Source organism: Piliocolobus tephrosceles, chromosome 17, assembly GCF_002776525.5.
Source record: "Piliocolobus tephrosceles isolate RC106 chromosome 17, ASM277652v3, whole genome shotgun sequence".
In the NCBI taxonomy this organism is placed as follows: domain Eukaryota; kingdom Metazoa; phylum Chordata; class Mammalia; order Primates; family Cercopithecidae; genus Piliocolobus; species Piliocolobus tephrosceles.
The window spans coordinates 15770403-15791065 of record NC_045450.1 but is presented as its reverse complement, the minus strand read 5'-3'; the positions used below and the strand labels follow the sequence as shown (position 1 = coordinate 15791065).

The following is a 20663-nucleotide window of genomic DNA, read 5'->3' as shown; positions in this document are numbered from 1 at the left end:
CTTGGGCCTCCCCCTATCTCCTCCTCTCTCTCCCTCACCTTAGCTTTTCTCTGTGGCCCCTGGTTATGGTCAAAGGCTGGGGATCTTACTAGTTTGAGGCAGCCTGAGCTTCTGTCTGTGCTTTTACCCAGAGCCAGAGCACCAGCTCCCATGCACATCAGTTGTGATTCTCCACCAGCTCCAAACCACCTGGTTGTGTGTGCTGGGGGGATGGGCTGCTGTTCTGCCTCCAGGTTGACAACACGATAGGTTGAAAAGTACATGGGAGGCCGGGTGTAGTGGCACATGCCCGTAATCCCAGCTACCCAAGAGGCTAAGGTGGGAGAATCACTTGAACTCGGGAGGTGGAGGTTACAGTGATCCGAGATCACATCACTGCACTTCAGCCTGGGCAACAGAGTGAGACTTCGTCTCAAAAAACAAACAAACAAACAAAAAAAAAGTGCATGAGCTCTGGAGGCAGAGCGCTGGAATCAAATTCCAGTTCTTTTGCTTCTCAGCTGTGTGCCCTTGGGCAAGTTCACTTCTCTGAGCCCCAGTTTTCTCATCTGTGAAATGGGAACAACACCTGGCTTCTCAGGGGTCTTAGGATGGCTGGGGAGTGCCTGGCACGTAGTAGGTGCTCAACACATGTGCTTTCCCATGGCCATCTAAGAGGCCTCAGAGTGCCCTCCTGCCATGCCCCCCCAACTCCTGTGATTGTCTCTTAAGTGGGTACTCAGGGTGATAAGGAGGAACAGGTGAGGGAGCCAGCCTGGATCCACACCCACCCATCTCCATTGTTGGGAAAATAACCCTTTAATGCCTGGCCCTGCTGCTGGCAGCTGAGAGTATAAAATGGGACCCAGAGCCAATCTCTTCCCTCCCCTAAGGCACACCAAGGCAACAACATTTAAAAGGAAGGGCAGCAGTGACATGGAGGCTCCAGATACCGAGCCTTTCCTACGGCAAGAAGGGAGCCAGTGGGGCCCACTGCTGAAGGCCATCTGGCAGGTGTTCCATTCTACCTTCCTCCTGGGGACCCTCAGCCTCGTCATCAGTGATGTCTTCAGGTTCACTGTCCCCAAGCTGCTCAGGTAAGTCCCAGACTTCAAGTGCCCTGCTAAGGTGGGTGGTCTCTTAGTGGCATCCTTCCAGGGCCAGGGGGCTTCAGCTCTCCTGCCTCTGCTTATACATCTGGTGCTCGGGACACTGGAGGGTGGGTGAGAAGGATACTGAGAAAGGGAAATGGTTAATGAGAAAGTGACTGACCCTCAGAAGGGCAAATAAGCAAGTTCTTACCTGACTACATCAATTAGCTTTTGCTGTAAAATGCCCCAAATGTACGTGGCTTAAAATTACAAGCATTCATTTATTTAGTTCATGGTAATGTGGGTCAGTAATGTGGGCTGGGCTCAGCTGGGCGGTTCTTCTTTTCTTGGCTGGGTTTTCTCATGTGCCTGCAGTTGTATATCTGAGGCTGGGATGGCTGTCTATGCTCCATGTGGGTTCCCATCCTCCAAAAGGCTAGCTCAGACTTGTTCATGTGGCTGCTTGGGAGGGTTCTAAGAAATAGGCTAAAAGCCACATTTTCTCTCGAGGCCTAGGCTCAGGCCTAGGCTCTGTTGGCCAAAGCTGGTTTTGTAGTCAGCCCTGATTCAAGTGGTGTCTGCTCAGCTGCCATAACAAAGCATCACAGACTGAGTGTCTTGAACAATAGAAATGTATTTTCTTATGATTCTGGAAGCTGGAAGTTCGAGACTAGGTATCTGTAAGGTGGTTCCATCTGAGGCCTCTGTCCTTGACTTGCAGTTGGCCACCTTCTCCCTGTGTCCCCATGTGATCTTTCCTCTGTGTGTGCCCCCTGGTCTCTCCTTGTGTGTCTACCTTTTCTCTTCTTATAAGGACCCAGTCAGGTTGGATTAGGGCCCAGCCTAATGACCTCATTTTAACTTCATTGCCTCTTTCCTGGCCCTGTTTCCAAATACAGACACATTCAGACGTACTGGGTGTAGGGGCTTCCACATATACATTTTGTGAGGACACAGTTTAGCCTATAACAAGTGGGGACAAAAACTCTACCTCTTGATATTGAGGAGCTGCAGTCAGATTGAAAAGGAGTATTATGGACAGTGGGGGAAATAACAGAGACCATTATTGCAAAAAAGTCAACCACACCGACTGATCCTCCACACCTGACCTGGTTTGGGCAAAGGCCACACCCATGGGCACCTCCTCTCACCAGCTGTACCTTCTCCCTCCCTCCCCTGCAAGCCTTTTCCTGGAGTTTATTGGTGATCCCAAGCCTCCAGCCTGGAAGGGCTACCTCCTCGCCGTGCTGATGTTCCTCTCGGCCTGCCTGCAAACGCTGTTTGAGCAGCAGAACATGTACAGGCTCAAGGTGCTGCAGATGAGGCTGCGGTCAGCCATCACTGGCCTGGTGTACAGAAAGGTGAGCCCTGGGGGACAAGTGCAGTCCTCCCAGACCGGGAAAAGCAACATCACTGAGCTGATGATAATGTTACCAGCAGCTGAGAATGCATTCAGTCCTTACTTATTAGAGTCACTCAGGATACATTCTCACTTCCTTAGTTATTTCTCTTTGTTTATATGTATTTATTTTTTTGAGACAGGGTCTCGCTCTGTTGCCCAGCCTGGAGTGCAGGGATGCAATCTCAACTCACTGTAACCTCCGCCTCCCGGGTTCATGCGATTCTCCTGCCTCAGCCTCCTGAGTAGCTGGGACTAGAGACACATGTCACCATGCCTGGCTTATGTTTGTGTTTTTTAGTAGATACAGTTTACCCTGTTGGTCAGGCTTGTTTCAAACTCCTGGCCTCAAGTGATTTGCCTCAACTCCTTAGTTATTTCTGTAAGGTTTTGTGTGATCTGCCCCTGGTACCTGGTACCTCTCTGACCTCATCCCATCACACACATACCCGCCTCCTCCCATGCTCACTCTCCTCCAGTCACACAGGTCTCCTTTCAGTTCCTCAAATATTCCAGGCACCCACCCACCTTGGGGCCTTTGCAGTTGTTCTTACTGTCTAGACACCATTTCCACTCTCCCTAATCTAATTTTAATTTTTGAGCCTAATTTTAACTTCCATTTATTCCCCCTTGAGTATGAAGGGTTAACCTTCTGATAAGGTGGCCTGTCAGCTATGTTCCCAGACAATACTGCTTGTGGTAAAAATGACCCCTAGGCTGGGTGCAGTGGTGCACGCCTGTAATCCCAGCAATTTGGGAGGCTGAGGCAGGCGGATCACTTGAGGTCAGGAGTTCAAGACCAGCCTGGCCAACATGGCAAAACCCCATCTCTCCTGAAAATACAAAAATTATCCAGGCATGGTGGCACATACCTGTAATCCCAGCTACTCAGGAAGCTGAGAAAGGAGAATCCCTTGAACCCGGGAGGCGGAGGTTGCAGTGAGCTGAGGTCGTGCTACTGCACTGCAGCCTGGGTGACAGAGCGAGACTCCATCTGAAAAAAAAAAAAAAAAAAAAAAATTGCATCTGGGCTGGAAGTTCTGTCCATTGACTGTGAATACCTGATTGGAGGCCATAGCTTTCGACTTCTCTCGGTGCAGCGGCTCTTGTCCCTTCGGGGGACTCTGGAAGCTAAGTCCCTAGACTGCTGCCGTAAGAGCTATTGATTGGTTCCTATGGGGTATGGAGCATCTGAGCCAGGGCAGGTCCCTTCCCATGTAAGTCTCGCTCCCCGACACCTGAGCTGTCACCTAGGGGAGGACGGGACAGAGGGCACAGCTCCTGGATGGCCGAGAGGGCAGCTCTTGATGCTGTCCTGCCACAGTGCTGTGTCCCAGGCTCGTGTTGCCCTGAGCATGCCAGTGCTGGGCGTGTCCTGTCCTGTCTTGAGAGTCCACATTTCCTTGAGCCTAAGAGGAAGGCCGCCTGAGCAGGCGAGCAGGCGTTGATCTTCCTTTTTCCCACCCACCCGCCGGGAGGCCTTCTTTGATCTCTCAATGAGATCAGATCCCTCCTCTCTAACCTCTGGGCTTTTTTTTTTTTTTTTTTTTTTTTTTTTTTTTTTTTTTTTGACAGAGTTTTGCTCTCATTGCCCAGGCTGGAGTGCAATGGCACAGTCTGAGCTCACTGCAGTCTCCACCCCCTGGGTTGAACTGATTCTTCTGTCTCAGCCTCCCGAGTAACTGGGATTACAGGTGTGTGCCACCATGTCCCGCTAATTTTGTATTTTTAGTAGAGACGGGGTTTCACCATGTTGGCCAGGCTGGTCTCGAACTCCTGACCTTAGGTGATTCACCCACCTCGGCCTCCCAAAGTGCTGGGATTACAGGCATGAGCCACCGTGCCCGGCCTGGGCTGCTTTTCTTGTGGTACTCATCATAACTGCCATTAAAGCATGAGTGATACCAAGCAATCGTCCTGCCTCAGCCTCCCAAGTAGCTGGGATTACAGGTGCCCAACAGCACCTGTATTTTTGTATTTTTGTATACACAATTTCTGTATTTTTACTAGAGACGGGGTTTCGCCATATTGGCCAGGCTGATCTTGGACTCCCGGCCTCAAGCAATCCATTCGCCTCAGCCTCCCAAAGTGCTGGGATTACAGGTGTGAGCCACCGTGCCCGGCCAGTAATATAAATCTTTATTATAGAGCCTTGTTCCCCACCTCAAACTCCAGTCCCGGGAGAGCAAGCCTGGTCTCTGTTGTTCACAGTGTATTTTCAGTTCCCAGCTCAGTGTGAGTCACACAGTGGGCACTCTTCGAAAATTTGTTAAGTGGAGAATTTCTATGCCCAGTCATTTCCGGATCACTTCTTCACTCCCTCACACAGTCACAAAGAGAGGACTACATGTGGAATTTAGCATTCAACAGGCTGGAAGAGGTCCACTGTGACCCCAGGGTTAAGGGAGATGTGAGGCTGCCAGAGAACCAGGTTGGTGTCAGAGAAGCACATGAAAAGTCTCACCCTTGTCATGCCTGCGTCACCCTGGGTTCCATTCCTTGTATAGGAGCTTACAAGGCCTGTGACTTTGGGCAAGTTGCTCAAGTTCTCTGTACCTCAGTTTCTTTAGCCATAGAATGGGGTTAGTAAATATTCATTTCATTGATTTTAGTCTCACATTTTTTTCACTCTAATACTTCCAAAATCGAGGTGTCTCTTACATGTCTTAATTTAACTGGAAATGGTGTTTTCCTTGCTGAGAGAATAATAGAGAGCATTTTATCCATGGCATTTTTTAAAGACAGGGTCTTGCTCTGTTGCCCACACTAGAGTGCAGTGGCACCAACATGGCTCACTGCAGCCTCAACCTCCTGGACTCAAGTGATCCTCCCACCTCAGCCTCCCCAGTAGCTAGCTGGGACCACAGGCACACCACAACCATGTCTGGGTAATTTTTTTTTTTTTTCCTTGAGACAGAGTTTTGCTCTTGTCGCCCAGACTGGAGTGCAATGGCTTGATCTTGGCTCTCTGCTACCTCCGCCTCCTGGGTTCAAGCGATTTTCCTGCCTCAGCTTCCCAAGTAGCTGAGATTACAGGTGCCTGCCACCATGCCCGGCTAATTTTTGTATTTTCAGTAGAGACAGAGTTTCACCATGTTGGCCAGGCTGGTCTCAAGCTCCTGACCTCAGGATATCTGTCCACCTCGGCCTCCCAAAGTGCTGGGATGACATGCATAAGGCACTGCGCCTGACCCCCTGGCTAATTTTTAAGTGTTTTTGTAGAGATTGGGTCTTGCTATGTCGCCCAGGCTGGTCTCGAACTCCTAGGATCAAGCAATCCTCCCACCTCAGCCTCCCAGAGTGGTGGGATTACAGGCAGGGGCCACTGCGCCTGGCTGGCGTTAGATGCAATGAATATGGTAGTGCCTGCTTGGTACCATTCATGGCTGTGAGCACCCCAGACATGATGAGGCTGTTCCTTTAGCACAGTGCCTGGGACATGGTGAGCCCTGGGCAGATGACCACCATTATCCGTGTTCATCTGGTATTTTTGTGCATGTTATTCATTATTACGTCTCCTGTGCTTTAGGGATATTGGAGGATTTTCATTTTTGTCATCTCTGTGGATCCTCAAACAGCCCTGAGAGGTTGGCCTAAAAGACTTTACTCACCCACCTCGCAGACGCGTGAAGTGGGGCTCAGTGGGTGGAGAAGCTGCCTGGGATGTCCCTCTGCCCCGGCCTCCCCTCTCTACTTCTCTCCTTCCGCCCACCCACCAGGTCCTGGCTCTGTCCAGTGGCTCCAGAAAGGCCAGTGCGGTGGGTGACGTGGTCAACCTGGTGTCCGTGGACGTGCAGCGGCTGACTGAGAGCGTCCTCTACCTCAACGGGCTGTGGCTGCCTCTTGTTTGGATCGTGGTCTGCTTCGTCTATCTCTGGCAGGTGCACAAGGGGAGGAAGACGGGGTTTGAACGGAGTCCCCCTCCCCTCCTTCTCCCGCTCCTCCTTCCCCCTCCCACCCTTCCTCCTTCTCACTTAGCATTCAAGAGGCTGGAAGAGGTCCGCTGTGACCCCAGGATTAGGGCAAGTTTGAGGCTGTGGGAGAACCAGGTTGGTGTGAGAGAGGCACGGGAAAGATCTCACCCTTGTCCTGCCTTCATCACCCTGGATTCCATTCCTGGTGTAGAATCTTACAAGCCTTCCTCCCCACTCCCCCTGCCCCCCTCCTCCTGCACCCCTTCCCTCACCCTCCCTCTTCCTGCATCCCCCCACCTTCTGCCCACGTACCCTCCTCCTCTTCCTGTACCCCCTCCTTTTCCTGCTTCCCCCTCCTCCTCCTCTTCCCGTCTCCTGCTCCACCTTCTTCTTCCTTTCTGCTCCCTGTCATCTTCCCTCCCACTTCCTCCCTTCTCCCCTCTTCTCCTCTCCCCTCCCCCCTCCCCTCTCTTCCCTCTCTTCCTCCCTCTCCTCCCACCCCCATCTCCTCCTGCTCCTCCTCCTCCAATCCTGTCTCCATTTGCCGACTCTTGGCTGACATAATGGGAAAAGTCTTCAATAAGGATGACCTTCACTTGACCTTGGGCAGGAAGCTCATCCACTCTGGGCCTCAGTTTCCTCTGTAGAATGATGGTGATGATGATGATGACATTGACACTTCCCCATGTGCTATTAGCGTACCCAGTAGGCAACTTAACCATATTTTGACGTTACCAGTCATCCTGGGGCACCACCACAGCCACCATCCACAAAACACAAGAGGAGAACATTTTAGGGGGAAAAAATTGCTATTTAGTGTTCAAAAGACACAAAGCAGCCATCAGGAAACAACCAAACAAAACAAACAAAACATTTGCTTTCCAACTTCATTCCTTTCACTTTGTGGTATAGCGTTTTCTTTTTTTTAATTAAAATCAGACTCTGGGCTAGGCGCAGTGGCTCGTGCCTGTAATTTCAGCACTTTGGGGGGCTGAGGTGGGTGGATCCCTTGAGGTCAGGAGTTCGAGACCAGCCTGGCCAACATGGTGAAACCCCTCTCTACTAAAAGATACAAAAATTAGCTGGGCATAGTGACGGGTGCCTATAATCCCAGCCACTGAGGAGGCTGAGGCAGGAGGATCGCTTGAGTCTTGGAGGTGGTGGTTGCAGTGAGCCGAGATCATGTCACTGCGCTCCAGCCTGGGCGACAGAGCGAGACTCCGTCTCAATAAATAAATAAATAAATAAATAAATAAAATAAAATAAAAATAAAAATAGACTCTGTATCGGGAACTGCCTAGGCTCCAATCCTGCTTCTGACCACTTACGAATCCGTGTGCAAGGAACCTAGTCTCTTTCTACCTCCTGTTCTTGTCTCCAACGTGAGGATCATAATTAACAGGAGCACCCCTGCCCCAGAGGTGCTGAGGCATTAACGAGCCATACATAGAAAGCACGTAAAACAGCACCGGACACACAGCTGCACCCTGTAGGTATTTGTAATATTATCATTAGTTACTTTTCCATAAAGAACAAGACAGTAGATATTTTTTACATTGGGGACTATACCGTTTCTCCTGCAAATATTCACCTCTGCCCGTGGAGTGCAGAAGTGGCCATAGACCATACTAAGCAAACAGGCATGGTATTCCTCCAGTAAAACTCTATTTATGGATGCTGACATTTGAACTGCATATCATTTTCATATGTCATGAAATAGTATCCTTCTGATTTTTTTTTTTTTTTTTGAGACAGAGTCTCACTCTGTTGCCCAGGCTTTAGTGAAATGGCGCAACTGCGGCTCATGGCAACCTCTGCCTCCCTGGTTCAAGTGATTCTCCTGCCTGAGCCTCCCGAATAGCTGGGATTACAGGTGTTTGCCACCACGCCTGGCTAATTTGTATAGTTTCAGTAGAGATGGGGTTTTGCCATTTTGGCCAGGTTGGTCTCGAACTCCTGACCCCAAGTGATATACCCACCTCAGCCTTTCAAAGTGCTGGGATTACAGGCATGAGCCACTGTGCCCAGCCTGATTTTTTTCAACTATTTAAAAATATTAAAACTATTAAACATTTTTGTGCAGCTTATAGGCTCTATGAAAACAGGTGGAGGGATCCCTATGTCTCCCATATAGATACTATATGCCATGGTTTACAGAGCCCTGGTTAGGTTTTTGTTTGTTTGTTTGTTTGTTTTGTTGAGGCACAGTCTCACTCTGTTGCCCAGACTTGAGTGCAGTGGTGCAATTTCGGCTCGTTGCAACCTCTGCCTCCCAAGGTTAAGCAATTCTCGTATCTCAGCCTCCCTAGTAGCTGGGATCACAGATGTGCACCATCACACCCAGCTAATTTTTGTATTTTCGGTAGAGATGGGGTTTCATCATGTTGGCCAGGCTGGTCTCGAACTCCTGGCCTCAAGTGATCCACCTGCCTCAGCTTCCCAAAGTTCTGGGATTACAGGCGTGAGCCATCATGCCTGAATCCTGGCTAGGTACGTTTAGGGTATAATGGCTATCAAGCCTGAGGTGGGAGGATCGCTTGAGGCCAAGAGTTTAAGACTAGCCTGGGCAACATACCAACTAGAGAAATCCTGTCTCTACAAAAAAAAATTGTTTTTTTTTTCGTCTTTTTTTTTTAGATGGAGTCTCACTCTGTAGCCCAGGCTGGAGTGCAGTGGCGCAGTCTCAGCTCAGTGCAAGCTCCGCCTCCCAGGTTCATGCAATTCTTCTGCCTCAGCCTCCTGAGTAGCTGGGACTACAGGCGCCCACCACCACGTCCGGCTAATTTTTTTTTTTTTTTTGTATTTTTAGTAGAAACTAAAGATTTCACTGTGTTAGCCAGGATGGTCTCCATCTCCTAAAAAATTGTTTTTAATTAACTGGGCACAGTGGTGGTGCACACCTATAGTCATAGCTACTTAGGAGGCTGAGGCAGGAGGATCACTTGAGCCCAGGAATTCAAGGTTACAGTGAGCTATGATCATGCCACTGAGTTTGAGCTCTGAGACAGAGCAAGACCCTCCTTTTTTTTTTTTTTTTTGAGACGGAGTCTCGCTCTGTCGCCCAGGCTGGAATGCAGTGGCTAGATCTCAGCTCACTGCAAGCTCTGCCTCCTGGGTTTATGCCATTCTCCTGCCTCAGCCTCCCGAGTAGCTGGGACTACAGGCACCCGCCACATCACCCGGCTAGTTTTTTTGTATTTTTTAGTAGAGACGGGGTTTCACCATGTTAGCCAGGATGGTCTCGATCTCCTGACCTCGTGATCCGCCCGTCTCGGCCTCCCAAAGTGCTGGGATTACAGGCTTGAGCCACCGTACCTGGCCACAAGACCCTCTTTCTAAAAATTGTAAAAGATGTTTTGTTTTGTTTTGAGACAGAGTCTTACTGTGTCGCGTAGGCTGGAGTGCAGTGGGGCCGTCTCGGCTCACTGCAACCTCTGCCTCCCAGGTTCAAGCGATTCTCCAGCCTCAGCCTCCTGAGTAGCTGGGATTACAGGCATGTGCCACTACATCTGGCTAATTTTTGTATTTTTAGGAGAGACCAGGTTTCACCACGTTGGCCAGGCTGGTCTCAAACTCCTGACCTCAGGTGATCTGCTCACCTCGGCCTTCCAAAGTGCTGGGATTACAGGCATGAGCGACCGTGCTTGGCCTTGTGAAAACTGTTAATGGCATTTTGATCATAATTGTTGAATACTCCAAAAAAAAAAATCGAATGCTGATGCATATGGTTGTTTTTGCTAGGACTAGGGGCCAGCACCTTTTCCAATACCTTCACCTTGTATTCCAGGGCCTTGCAAACAATAGGTAGGTGCTTAGCAGTTACAACATAAGGCACTCAGTGCTTGATGAGCAGTACATTTCATCATTAGGAAGAAAGAGAGGGAGAGGAAGAACATGGGAAAATTCAGGGCAATTGATCAGGTTGACCCCACCGCTGCTAAAAATCAGACGAGACCAGGCGGGGCACGGTGGCTCACGCCTGTAATCCCAGCACTTTGGGAGGTCAAGGCCGGCAGATCACTTGAGGTCAGGAGTTCAAGACCAGCCTGGCCAACATGGCAAAACCCTATCTCTACTGAAAATACAAAAATTAGCCAGGTGTGGTGGCATGTGCCTGTAATCCCAGCTACTAGGGAGGCTGAGGCAGGAGAATCGCTTGAACCTGGGAGGCGGAGGTTGCAGTGGGCCAAGATCACACCACTGCACTACAGCCTGGACAACCAAGTGAGACTCCGTTAAAAAAAAAAAAAAAATTAGATGAGACCAACAAGACATCCATAGGTAATGCACCATGTTACTTTGTATGTTACTGTGCATATTACTTTTCCTGCCTCTTGGTAGACAGTTCCTAACATCACCGTGAGATCTCGGTGAAGGAGGAATGGACATTGGGGTTGCTACAGTTTAATGATACCATTTTTCCCCCAGACAGAGATGCTCATCTTCCGCTCACATTCCTTTGAGTGTTTTTCCAACCCCTGCTGTGGGCTGCTGTTTCCCCTCTGGGCACTTCTCCACTGAGCCACTAGGTAGCGCCATTGCTGCATAAATGAAACAAACTGGCCCACGGTTAGAAAATAGTGTTCCCAGGCCAGGCGGAGTGGCTCAAACCTGTAATCCCAGCACTTCGGGAGGCTGAGGCGGGTGGATCACTTGAGGTCAGGAGTTCGAGACCAGCCTGGGCAACATGGTGAAACCCCCATCTCTACTAAAAATACAAAAATTAGCCAGGCAGAGTGACACCCGCCTGTAATCCCAGCTACTCAGAAGGCTGAGACAGGAGAATCGCTTGGGAAGCAGAGGTTGCAGTGAGCCAAGATCACAACACTGCACTCCAGCCCAGGTCACAGAGTGAGACTCCATCTCAAAAAAAAAAAAAAAAAAAAAAAGTAAATAGTGTTCCTAAGGACTGAGAGGGGAAACTGAGGCACACAGACTGGAGTTGGGGTGGGGTTCGCCGAGAGAATGGGTCCAAATAACCTGTGAAGCAATCTCAGAAAGTCACAGCAACTTAAAAATTACTTATTCTAGCCCCACTTCCACATTTTCCACATATAGAAACCAAAGCTGAGAGGGGGAAGGTAACTATCCCAAAATCACAACATTGGTTGGGGAGCAGCGTTGCCAGGGAAAACACAGGACATCCAGTGAAGTGTGAGTTTCAGACAAACAGGAGAATTTCTCAGTGTATGTCCCAAATATTGCACGAGACTTAGACTAAAACCTTATTCACTCTTTATCTTCAAATGTAACTGGGCATCCTGTATGATGATTTGCTAAATCTGACAACCCTCATGAGGGGTGAAATGAAGATTAAGAAAATAATTAAATGTAATAAGAGAAAATAAATGCCAAATGAGAACAACTCTATTCTCATTTTGCAGACGAGGTAATTGCACCTTAAGGAGGTGACTTGCCCCAAGGCCACACTCACAAGTGTCAGGGTCAGGATTTGAACCAGGTCCTGATTCCATAGGTCTCAACTTTACCGTTGTGGCTGGGAACACCCCCCAGTCCCACTCGTGTGTGTGCACGACCTGCTTGAATATAACCCTCTCCCCGTCATGTAAGAGGGGCATTCCCCTCCCTGACATTGAAGGACCCCACCTTCAGCAGGCATCTCCTGTCACAGCAGACCCCCATGAGCCCAGATCCCTGGGACCTGGTGGCTGCCCTTATCAGATTCCCTGACATCCCCATATTAAGACCCAAGTCTGACCGCCTTCGGGATCTGCAGTTGTGTTACAGGAAACGGGTCCTGATCCAGATCCAATGAGAGGGTTCTTGGATCTTGTGCAAGAAAGAATTCAGGGCGAGTCCATAAAGTGAAGGCAAATTTTTTGTTTTTCTTCTTTTTCTTTTTCTTTTTTTTTTTTTTTTTTTGAGATGGAGTCTCATTCTGGCACACAGGCTGGAGTGCAGTGGCGCGATTATGGCTCATTGCAACCTCCGCCTCCCGGGTTCAAGCTATTCTCCTGCCTCAGCCTCTTGAGTAGCTGGGATCACAGGTGCCCACCACACCCAGCTAATTTTTATATTTTTAGTACAGACGGGGTTTTACCATGTTGGCCAGGCTGGTCTTGAACTCCTAACCTGAGGTGATCTGCCCTCCTCGGCCTCCCAAAGTGCTGGATTACAGGCATGAGCCACCGCGCCAGGCCAAAAGCAAGTACTTCAGGAAAGTAAAGATTCAAAAGAATGGCTCCTCCATAAACAGAGCAGCGCAGAGGGCTGCTGGTTGCCCATTTTTATGGTTATTTCTTGATGATATGCTCAACAAGGGGTGGACTGTTCATGCCTTTCCTTTTTAGACCATATTAGGTAACTTGCTGATGTTGCCATGGCATTCGTAAACTGTCATTGGCGCTGGTGGGAGTGTAGCCGTGAGGACAACCAGAGGTCACTCTCGTAGCCATCTTGGTTTTGGTGGGTTTTGGCCGGCTTCTTTACTGCAACCTGTTTTATCAGGAAGGTCTTTGTGACCTGTGTCTTGTGCCGACCTCCTGTCTCATCCTGTGACTTAGAATACTTTAACCATCTGGGCATGCAGCCCAGTAGGTCTCAGCCTCATTTTACCCAGCCCCTATTCAAGATGGAGTCGCTCTGGTTCACACGCCTCTGAGAGCTGTGCTCCTCGGAATCTCCTGACATCCTGCTCCCTCTGTCCCCAGCTCCTGGGCCCCTCCGCCCTCACTGCCGTCGCTGTCTTCCTGAGCCTCCTCCCTCTGAATTTCTTCATCACCAAGAAGAGGAACCACCATCAGGTTCGGCTTTGGGGAAACGGACGGACCAGGCGGGAAGTACGGAGGAAGCCACAGGTCCTGGTGTGGGAGATGGGGAGGGGAGAGTTGAGTGCGAGCCCACATGTCTGGCTTTGTTCTTGTCGTCTGTGAGCTGCCCATCACGCAGACCTGCACCCCTCCCGTCACCATCTCAACGGACAGTGGCTCCGTCCCTCTAGTGTTCAGGCCACAGGCCCTGGGTCAGTTCAATGCCTTTTTCTCTCACATCCCATCTGTCAGCAGATTTGCTTGGCATCACCTTCAAAATGCATCCAGAACGTCACCCTTCCCAGCGCAGGCTCTCCAAACCCCATGGTCTCTAACCCAGGTCATAGCAGCAAGTCCCTGGCTCACTCCTCGCTTCTGCACTCAGCCTCTCTCCACTCCCAGCCAAAGCAGACCTGTGCAAACCAAATATGTTGCACCCCTCCTCTACTCAGACCCACAGTGGCCCCATTTTCCTCAGACTGAGCCAAAAACCCACAGTGGCCCACCAGGCCCACCCTGAACTGGCCTCATTGCTTCCAACCTCACCTTCCACCCTTCTCCCGCCCTTCCCTGCCTTCTCCGCCACATCCCCCATCCTCAAACCTGCTGGATTTCACACATCCCTCCAGGCTTTCGCTTTAGCTGTTCCCTCTGCCTGGATCACCCTCACTCCCGAAGACCCTCCGTCAACTCCCTCGCCACCCTCCAGCCAGGAAACAGCACGTCCCTCCCTCTCCTCCCAGCAGCAGCCTCTCCTTTGTCTGCCCTGGGTTCATTTTTGCTTTTTTTCCCCTGCACAGCACTTCCCACATCCTACAGGGCCCCGCAGGAAGCACCTGGCAGGGGTTGATTGCCTTGTTCTCCTTAGACTGGAAGCTTCGCAACAACACAGGCCACTCTCTGTGGCAAACTCAGCTTCTAGTTAGTGCTTGGCAGGCAGAAGGTTCTCAATTAAGTTTTGTGAACTATGGAAGAAAGGAGGGAGGGAAGAAGGAAAGGAGGGGAGGAAGGAAGGAGGGGAAGAAGAGAAAAGAAGGGAAGGAAGGAAAGATAGGAAAGGGGAGGAGGCCGGGCGCAGTGGCTCAAGCCTGTAATCCCAGCACTTTGGGAGGCCGAGACGGGTGGATCACGAGGTCAGGAGATCAAGACCATCCTGGCTAACACAGTGAAGCCCCGTCTCTACTAAAAAATACAAAAAACTAGCCGGGCGAGGTGGCGGCGCCTTTAATCCCAGCTACTCGGGAGGCTGAGGCAGGAGAATGGCGTAAACCCAGGAGGCGGAGCTTGCAGTGAGCTGAGATCCAGCAAGGGGAGGAAGGACAGAGGGAAGGAGGGAAGGAAAGAATTGAGGGAGGAAGAGAAGGAATGAGGGAGAGAAGGAAGATGGGGAGGGAGGGAAGGAAAGAGAGAAGGAAGAAAGGGAACAACAGAAGAAGAAAGGAGATAGGGAAGAAAGGCGGGAAAGAGAGAGGGAGGGATAGGGGATGGAGGGAAGGAACTTATTTCCTCTCCTGGCCCAGCTGTCCCAACATCCGTCTGTCACCTGGGCTGTTTCTCCATCTTCCTGCATGGCCTCCTCTGAAACACTCTAGGCTGGGCGCGGCGGCTCACACCTGTAATCCCAACGCTTTGGGAGGCCGAGGCGGGCAGATCACCTGAGGTCAGGAGTTCAAAACCAGCCTGGCCAACATGGCATAACCCCGTCTCCACTAAAAAATACAAAAATTAGCCACGTGTGGTGGCGTGCACCTATAATCCCAGCTACTCAGGAGGCTCAGGCAAGAGAATCGCTTGAACCCAGGAGGCGGAGGTTACAGTGAGCCGAGATCGCACCACTTCTCTCCAGCCTGGCGACAGAGCGAGACTCCGTCTCAAAAAGAAAAACCTTCTCCAGGCAGCTGCCCCTCTGATGACACCCCCCGCCCCCGGCCCATGGTGAAGCACAGGAGATCCTGAATTCCTCTGCTTGACCGTAAAGCACCAAGTGACCCTGCTCACGTGCTCCTCTGGCCACACTGAGTGTCCTCTGAGTCATGCTATTCCCTGTGCCTGAGTTTTTGCTGCCCCCCTTTCTCAAACCCCTTCCCTCCCTCTTCAGCTCCATCCCCCCATCCTCTGCCTGCTCAGCACCCACCTCCTGGTCATTTAAGATGTAGCTCAGGCTGTAATCCCAGCACTTTAGGAGGCTGAGGGCAGAGGATCACTTGAGCTCAGGAGCTCGAGGCCAGCCTGGGCAACATAGCGAGACCCCAACTCCACAAAAAATGTAAAAGGTTAAAAAAACAGATGTAACTTGGGCATCAACCACCTCCAGGTAGCCTTCCTGACAGTGCCATACCCAGGTGGGCTCAGGCTGCCTCTGTTCTCCGGGCATCAGAGGCTTTCCAGGGGCAGATCCTGCAGAAGTCCAGGTACAGGATGATGGTGGTTGGACCAGGACTGAGGAACTGAGACGCTGAGAGGCAGACAGGTTTGGGACGCAGCTTGGCAAGATGAATGGGATTTGCTGAAGGGTGGCTGTCAGGGTACAGGGAAGAATTCTCATCTGTCCCTGTCTTCATCTCTCTTTTTCCCTCTGATCCCAGGAAGAGCAAATGAGGCAGAAGGACTTGCGGGCACGGCTCACCAGCTCCATCCTCAGGAACTCGAAGACCATCAAGTTCCATGGCTGGGAGAGAGCCTTTCTGGACAGAGTCCTGGGCATCCGAGGCCAGGAGCTGGGCGCCTTGCGGACCTCCGGCCTCCTCTTCTCTGTGTCACTGGTGTCCTTCCAAGTGTCTACGTTTCTGGTGACGTCACTCTAGTCTCTATGCTGAGCAGCACTGGGGAAGGAGGGCAGGGTTGGGGACAGGGTGAGATAGATGGAGCTCCCCAGATCCTACCACCCTGTCCGTCAAAACCCACTCATTCTGGATTCTGTTCTCTCAGGGTATCTGCTGTCTTCTGCAAGAACTAATTAATCACATTATTCTAGCAAAGGTGGCAGTGGCTGATAAAGTCTGCTGAACTCTCAGAGAATTCCAGGCTTCTACCGATGTGGGCAGGAGGGGGCAGGAGGGTGCAGGAGGGGCGGCAGAGTTAGAATCCTGGGTCTGAGTGTCTTCCCTGATGCTGGCCAGCAGATGTCCATGGCCACCCCGTCACTGGACGTGATCCTTGTCCTGCCATTCTGTAATTTACAACAGATTGCTGTCAGAACAACCTACCTAAACCACAACTTTAAAAATTTTGATACATAGGCTAGGCACGGTGGCTCATGCCTGTCATCCCAATACTTTGGGAGGCCGAGGTGGGTGGATCACCCGAAGTCAGGAGTTTGAGACCAGCCTGGCCAACATGGCGAAACCCTGTCTCTACTAAAAATACAAAAATTAGCCAGTTGCGGTTGTGGGCGCCTGTAATCCCAGCTACCTGGGAGGCTGAAGCAGGAGAATCACTTGAACTCGGGAGGCGGAGGTTGCAGTGAGCCGAGATCATGCCACTGCACTCCAGCCTGGGCCACAGAGCAAGACTTCATCTCAAAAATAAAAGGACCACAAATGGCACCGACACCTAGATCCCTCAAGTGCTGCTCCTGCGGCAACTGTACAGTCATCTTTCAAAGGACTCTAGAATCACAAGTTCTACCATGTCTAGAATAACAACAGTGCTGCCAAGATCAGAATCTCTGCTGTCCCCCAATGCCTGGAACCTAGAGGCACTAGGTTCTCCCCTAGGCTCTAGTGATGCCTAGAGCCACGGGGCTGCACACTCATCGCCTTTAGCAATGCACTGTGTCTTTGGAAGGACCTTGCGTAGCCTATGACTGAGGAGAGGACATGTGTTAGCAGGATTGGGAGTGGGATCTATGGAGGGAAGCACACGGCGGATATGGCAGGTGGGCCACATGGACGCTGTAGGCACCACAGCTTGCCTGGGCTGCCTTATCCATGCTTGCGTGTCTCACTGTGGCCCCATGTGTTCCCCCCCCCGCACCGCTAGGTCGCACTGGTGGTGTTTGCTGTCCACACTCTGGTGGCCGAGAATGCTATGGATGCAGAGAAAGCCTTTGTGACTCTCACGGTTCTCAACATCCTCAACAAGGCCCAGGCATTCCTGCCCTTCTCCATCCACTCCCTCGTCCAGGTGAGGTGGGTGCAGAGGCTGGAGCCATCCTGGGAGAGTGCGTGGGCTACACCTGGCTCCAGCTTCCTTACGCCTGCCATTTGCAGAGGAGAGGGAAGACAGAGGGGGAGGGAGACAGATGGTGTGGAGCTGGAAAAGAGGCAAGTAGGGGCAAGAACAGAGGTGGGCAGAAAGTACAGCAAATACTTCTGGAAGGGGTCAGCCTTTGGAGGGCAACGTGCAGACCTCTCCACAAACACCCTCAGAACGTGCAGACTCATCCATCTGCCGAGCAATTCCACATACAAGCAATCATGTCAGCTCCCTTTTTTATACAAAGCAATTTTGTTTCTCTTCCTTTGCTATCTCTAGTCCTTTCAGCACAATGACAACAAGAAATGGCGGCATACCTGGGCCATCTCTGTTTCTTATTTTATTTATTTACTTGTTTGTTTGTTTGTTTGAGATGGAGTCTCACTCTGTCACCCAGGCTGGAGTGTAGTGGCATGATCTCGGGTCACTGCAACCTCCGCCTCCCGGGTTCAAGCAATTCTCCTGCCTCAGTCAACCAAGTAGCTGGGATCACAGGTGCATGCCACCGTGCCCAGCTAATTCTTTTGTTGTTGTTGTATTTTTAGTAGAGATGAGGTTTCACTATGTTGGCCAGGCTGGTCTTGAACTGCTGACCTCAGGTGATCTGCCCACTTTGGCCTCCCAAAGTGCTGTGATTACGATAAGCCACTGCGCCCAGCCTTATTTGTTTGTTTGTTTGTTGAGACAGGGACATCTGACTCTTGTCACCCAGGCTGGAGTACAGTGGTGCGATCTCAGCTCACTGCATTCTCAAACTGCTAGACTCACGTGATCCTTCCACCTCCCAGCCTCCTGAGTAGCTGGGACTACAGGCATGGGCCACCACATACAGCTCATTTTTTAATTTTTTGTAGAGACAAGTCTTGCTATGTTCCCCAGGTGTTGAACTCCTGGCCTCAAGTGATCCTCCTGCACTTGGCCTCCCAAAGTGCCGGGATTACAGGCATGAGCCGCTGCACCTGACCGAATCTCTGTTTTAACGACTGGTCTCTTTCTTCCCCAAAGATGGGTTTGTGACTGAGAGAGCGCCCCCAGGTGGACAACATTTGAAATTGTTCCACATAATGACTTGATACATCTTATTGGAAAAGCCACACCATCCTTTTCCCAGATCTTGTCTACAGAATAGCAGCTGGCTTGTTCCAGTGTCACTGATTAGTAGGAGCGAGGAGGTGGGAGATCGCCACCATCAAGGTCACCACTGGGGTTGCATCGTTTCTCATGAACTAGAAAGCTTTGTCCTCACACCTCCTGTGCACAGAGCTATGTGCAGAGAGTTTGGTAGACAGGAGACTGTTGCCACACATCTTGAGACACCGACACCCAAAGCCCGAGTTCTTGGCTCTTCTTGCTGGTTGACCTGGGGCTTCGGTTTGCCTAGGCCCGGGTGTCCTTTGACCGCCTGGTCGCCTTCCTCTGCCTGGAAGAAGTTGACCCTGGTGCCGTGGACTCAAGTTCCTCTGGAAGCTGTGAGTGCTGAGTCTGGCAGGAGGGGTGTGGGAGAGATGGGGGATGTAGGGGCTGCCCCAGCCCATAATGGCAAGCCAGCATCAGCATGGGGGGAGATAGGGGCTGCGCGCAATGGATGGCACGTGCAGATCACGCCATCTGCGTGTCACTTGGGAACAGGCACCGTGCTTCTGTTCTTTCTGCTAGCCGTTCAGCAACCACTCATCGAGCACCCACTTGGTGCCATCCTGGGTGTACAACAGGGAACACGCTAACACAGTGGTCCCCAAGCTTTTTGGCACCAGGGACTGGTTTTGTGGAAGACAGTTTTTCCATGGACCAGGGTGAGGCACGTGGTTTGGGGATGATTCAAATACATCCCAATTGTACACTTTATTATGATTACATTATAATATAAAATGAAATAATTATACAACTCACCATAATGTAGAATCAGTGGGAGCCCTGAGCTTGTTTTCCTGCAACTGGATGGCCCCATCTGGGGGTGATGGGAGACTGCGAGAGATCATCAGGTATTAGATTCTCATCAGGAACACGCAACCCAGATTGCTCACGTGCACAGTTCGCAAGTGTTCACGCTCCTATGAGAATCTATTGCTGCTGCTGATTTGGCAGGAGGCGGAGCTCAGGCGGTGACAGGAGTGATGGGGCGTGGCTGTAAACACAGATGACACTCTGCTCACCTGCCCTGCACTCACCTCCTGCTGTATGGTCCAGTTCCTAAGAGGCCACAGACTGGTACCAGTCTGTGGCTGGCGGTTGGGGACTCCTGTAACAGACCAGGTCCATGTCCTCATGCAGAAAGTCCAAGGTGATAAGCACGGCAACATTCTGATCAAGCTAGAAAATAGCAACATTTCAAGCACCATTGCACGATGAGACTCACCAAGCTCAAGTTAACTGGGCTTCCCCCTCCACCCCGTCCTTTTGTTACCCCACGGGCCAAGCCACCCTCCCCCTTGCACTGAAAAACCTGGGCAAACTGTGTACCTGGAAAACACCCACACAGTGGTTAGAAGCCTCGCCTGTGGCATTGAACTGCCCAGGTCCAAATCCCAGCCCCAGCACTGACTAGCTGGATGATCCTGACAAGTAGATCGTCTCTCTGAGCCTCAGTGTTCCCATCTCCAAAATGGGCATGTTAATCATCGTAGCAGCTAATTGTGAGGATGGATTTAATTGATCTGGGCTAAGCCATGAGAGCTTTGATTTTTAGAAAATCTTTCAGGCAATTCTAACTATGTGTTAAGGATCAAGAACCACTAATCTAATTACACTTGTTGTCATGGTGAAATAATAATAATAATAATATATATTTTTTTGAGACGGAGTCTCGCTCTGTCATCCAGGCTGGAGTGCAGTGGCGCGATCTCAGCTCACTGCAACCTCCGCATCCCGGGTTCAAGCAATTCTCCTGCCTCAGCCTCTCAAGTAGCTGTGATTACAGATGCCCGCCACAATGCCTGGCTAATTTTTGTATTTTTTGCTAGAGACAGGGTTTTGCCATGTTGGCCAGGCTGGTCTTGAACTCCTGACCTCAAGTGATCCCCCCCGACCTCTGCTTCCCAAAGTGCTGGGATTACAGGCATGAGATACTGTGCCTGCCACAGTGAAATTGGTAACAGCCCCTTCACTCTGGGAAGGCTGGGGTTCGATGATAATTTATGTCAGAAGTCCACTAACTTTTTCCATCAATGACTAGATTGTGCATATTTTAGGCTTGGGGGCCACACAGTCTCTGTTACAACTGCTCAAAGCATGCAATATAGAAATGAATGGATGTGGCTGTGTTCCAATAAAACTTTATTTATAAGAATAGGCAGCAGGCAGGATTTGGTCCCTG

The 20663-nt window shown here is 50.8% G+C and overlaps 1 protein-coding gene across 1 annotated transcript in view; it reads left to right on the top strand.

Moving 5' to 3' along the window:
* The window catches only part of ABCC6 (ATP binding cassette subfamily C member 6), a 75603-nt gene that overhangs the window by 19728 nt on the left and 35212 nt on the right, over positions 1-20663 (top strand). Inside the window, exons 6-12 of the mRNA XM_023189749.1 lie at positions 873-1076; positions 2254-2431; positions 6189-6350; positions 13055-13147; positions 15739-15942; positions 17135-17278; positions 18732-18819. Coding sequence (XP_023045517.1) covers positions 873-1076; positions 2254-2431; positions 6189-6350; positions 13055-13147; positions 15739-15942; positions 17135-17278; positions 18732-18819 — 1073 coding nt within the window. The remainder of the gene's footprint in view (positions 1-872; positions 1077-2253; positions 2432-6188; positions 6351-13054; positions 13148-15738; positions 15943-17134; positions 17279-18731; positions 18820-20663) is intronic.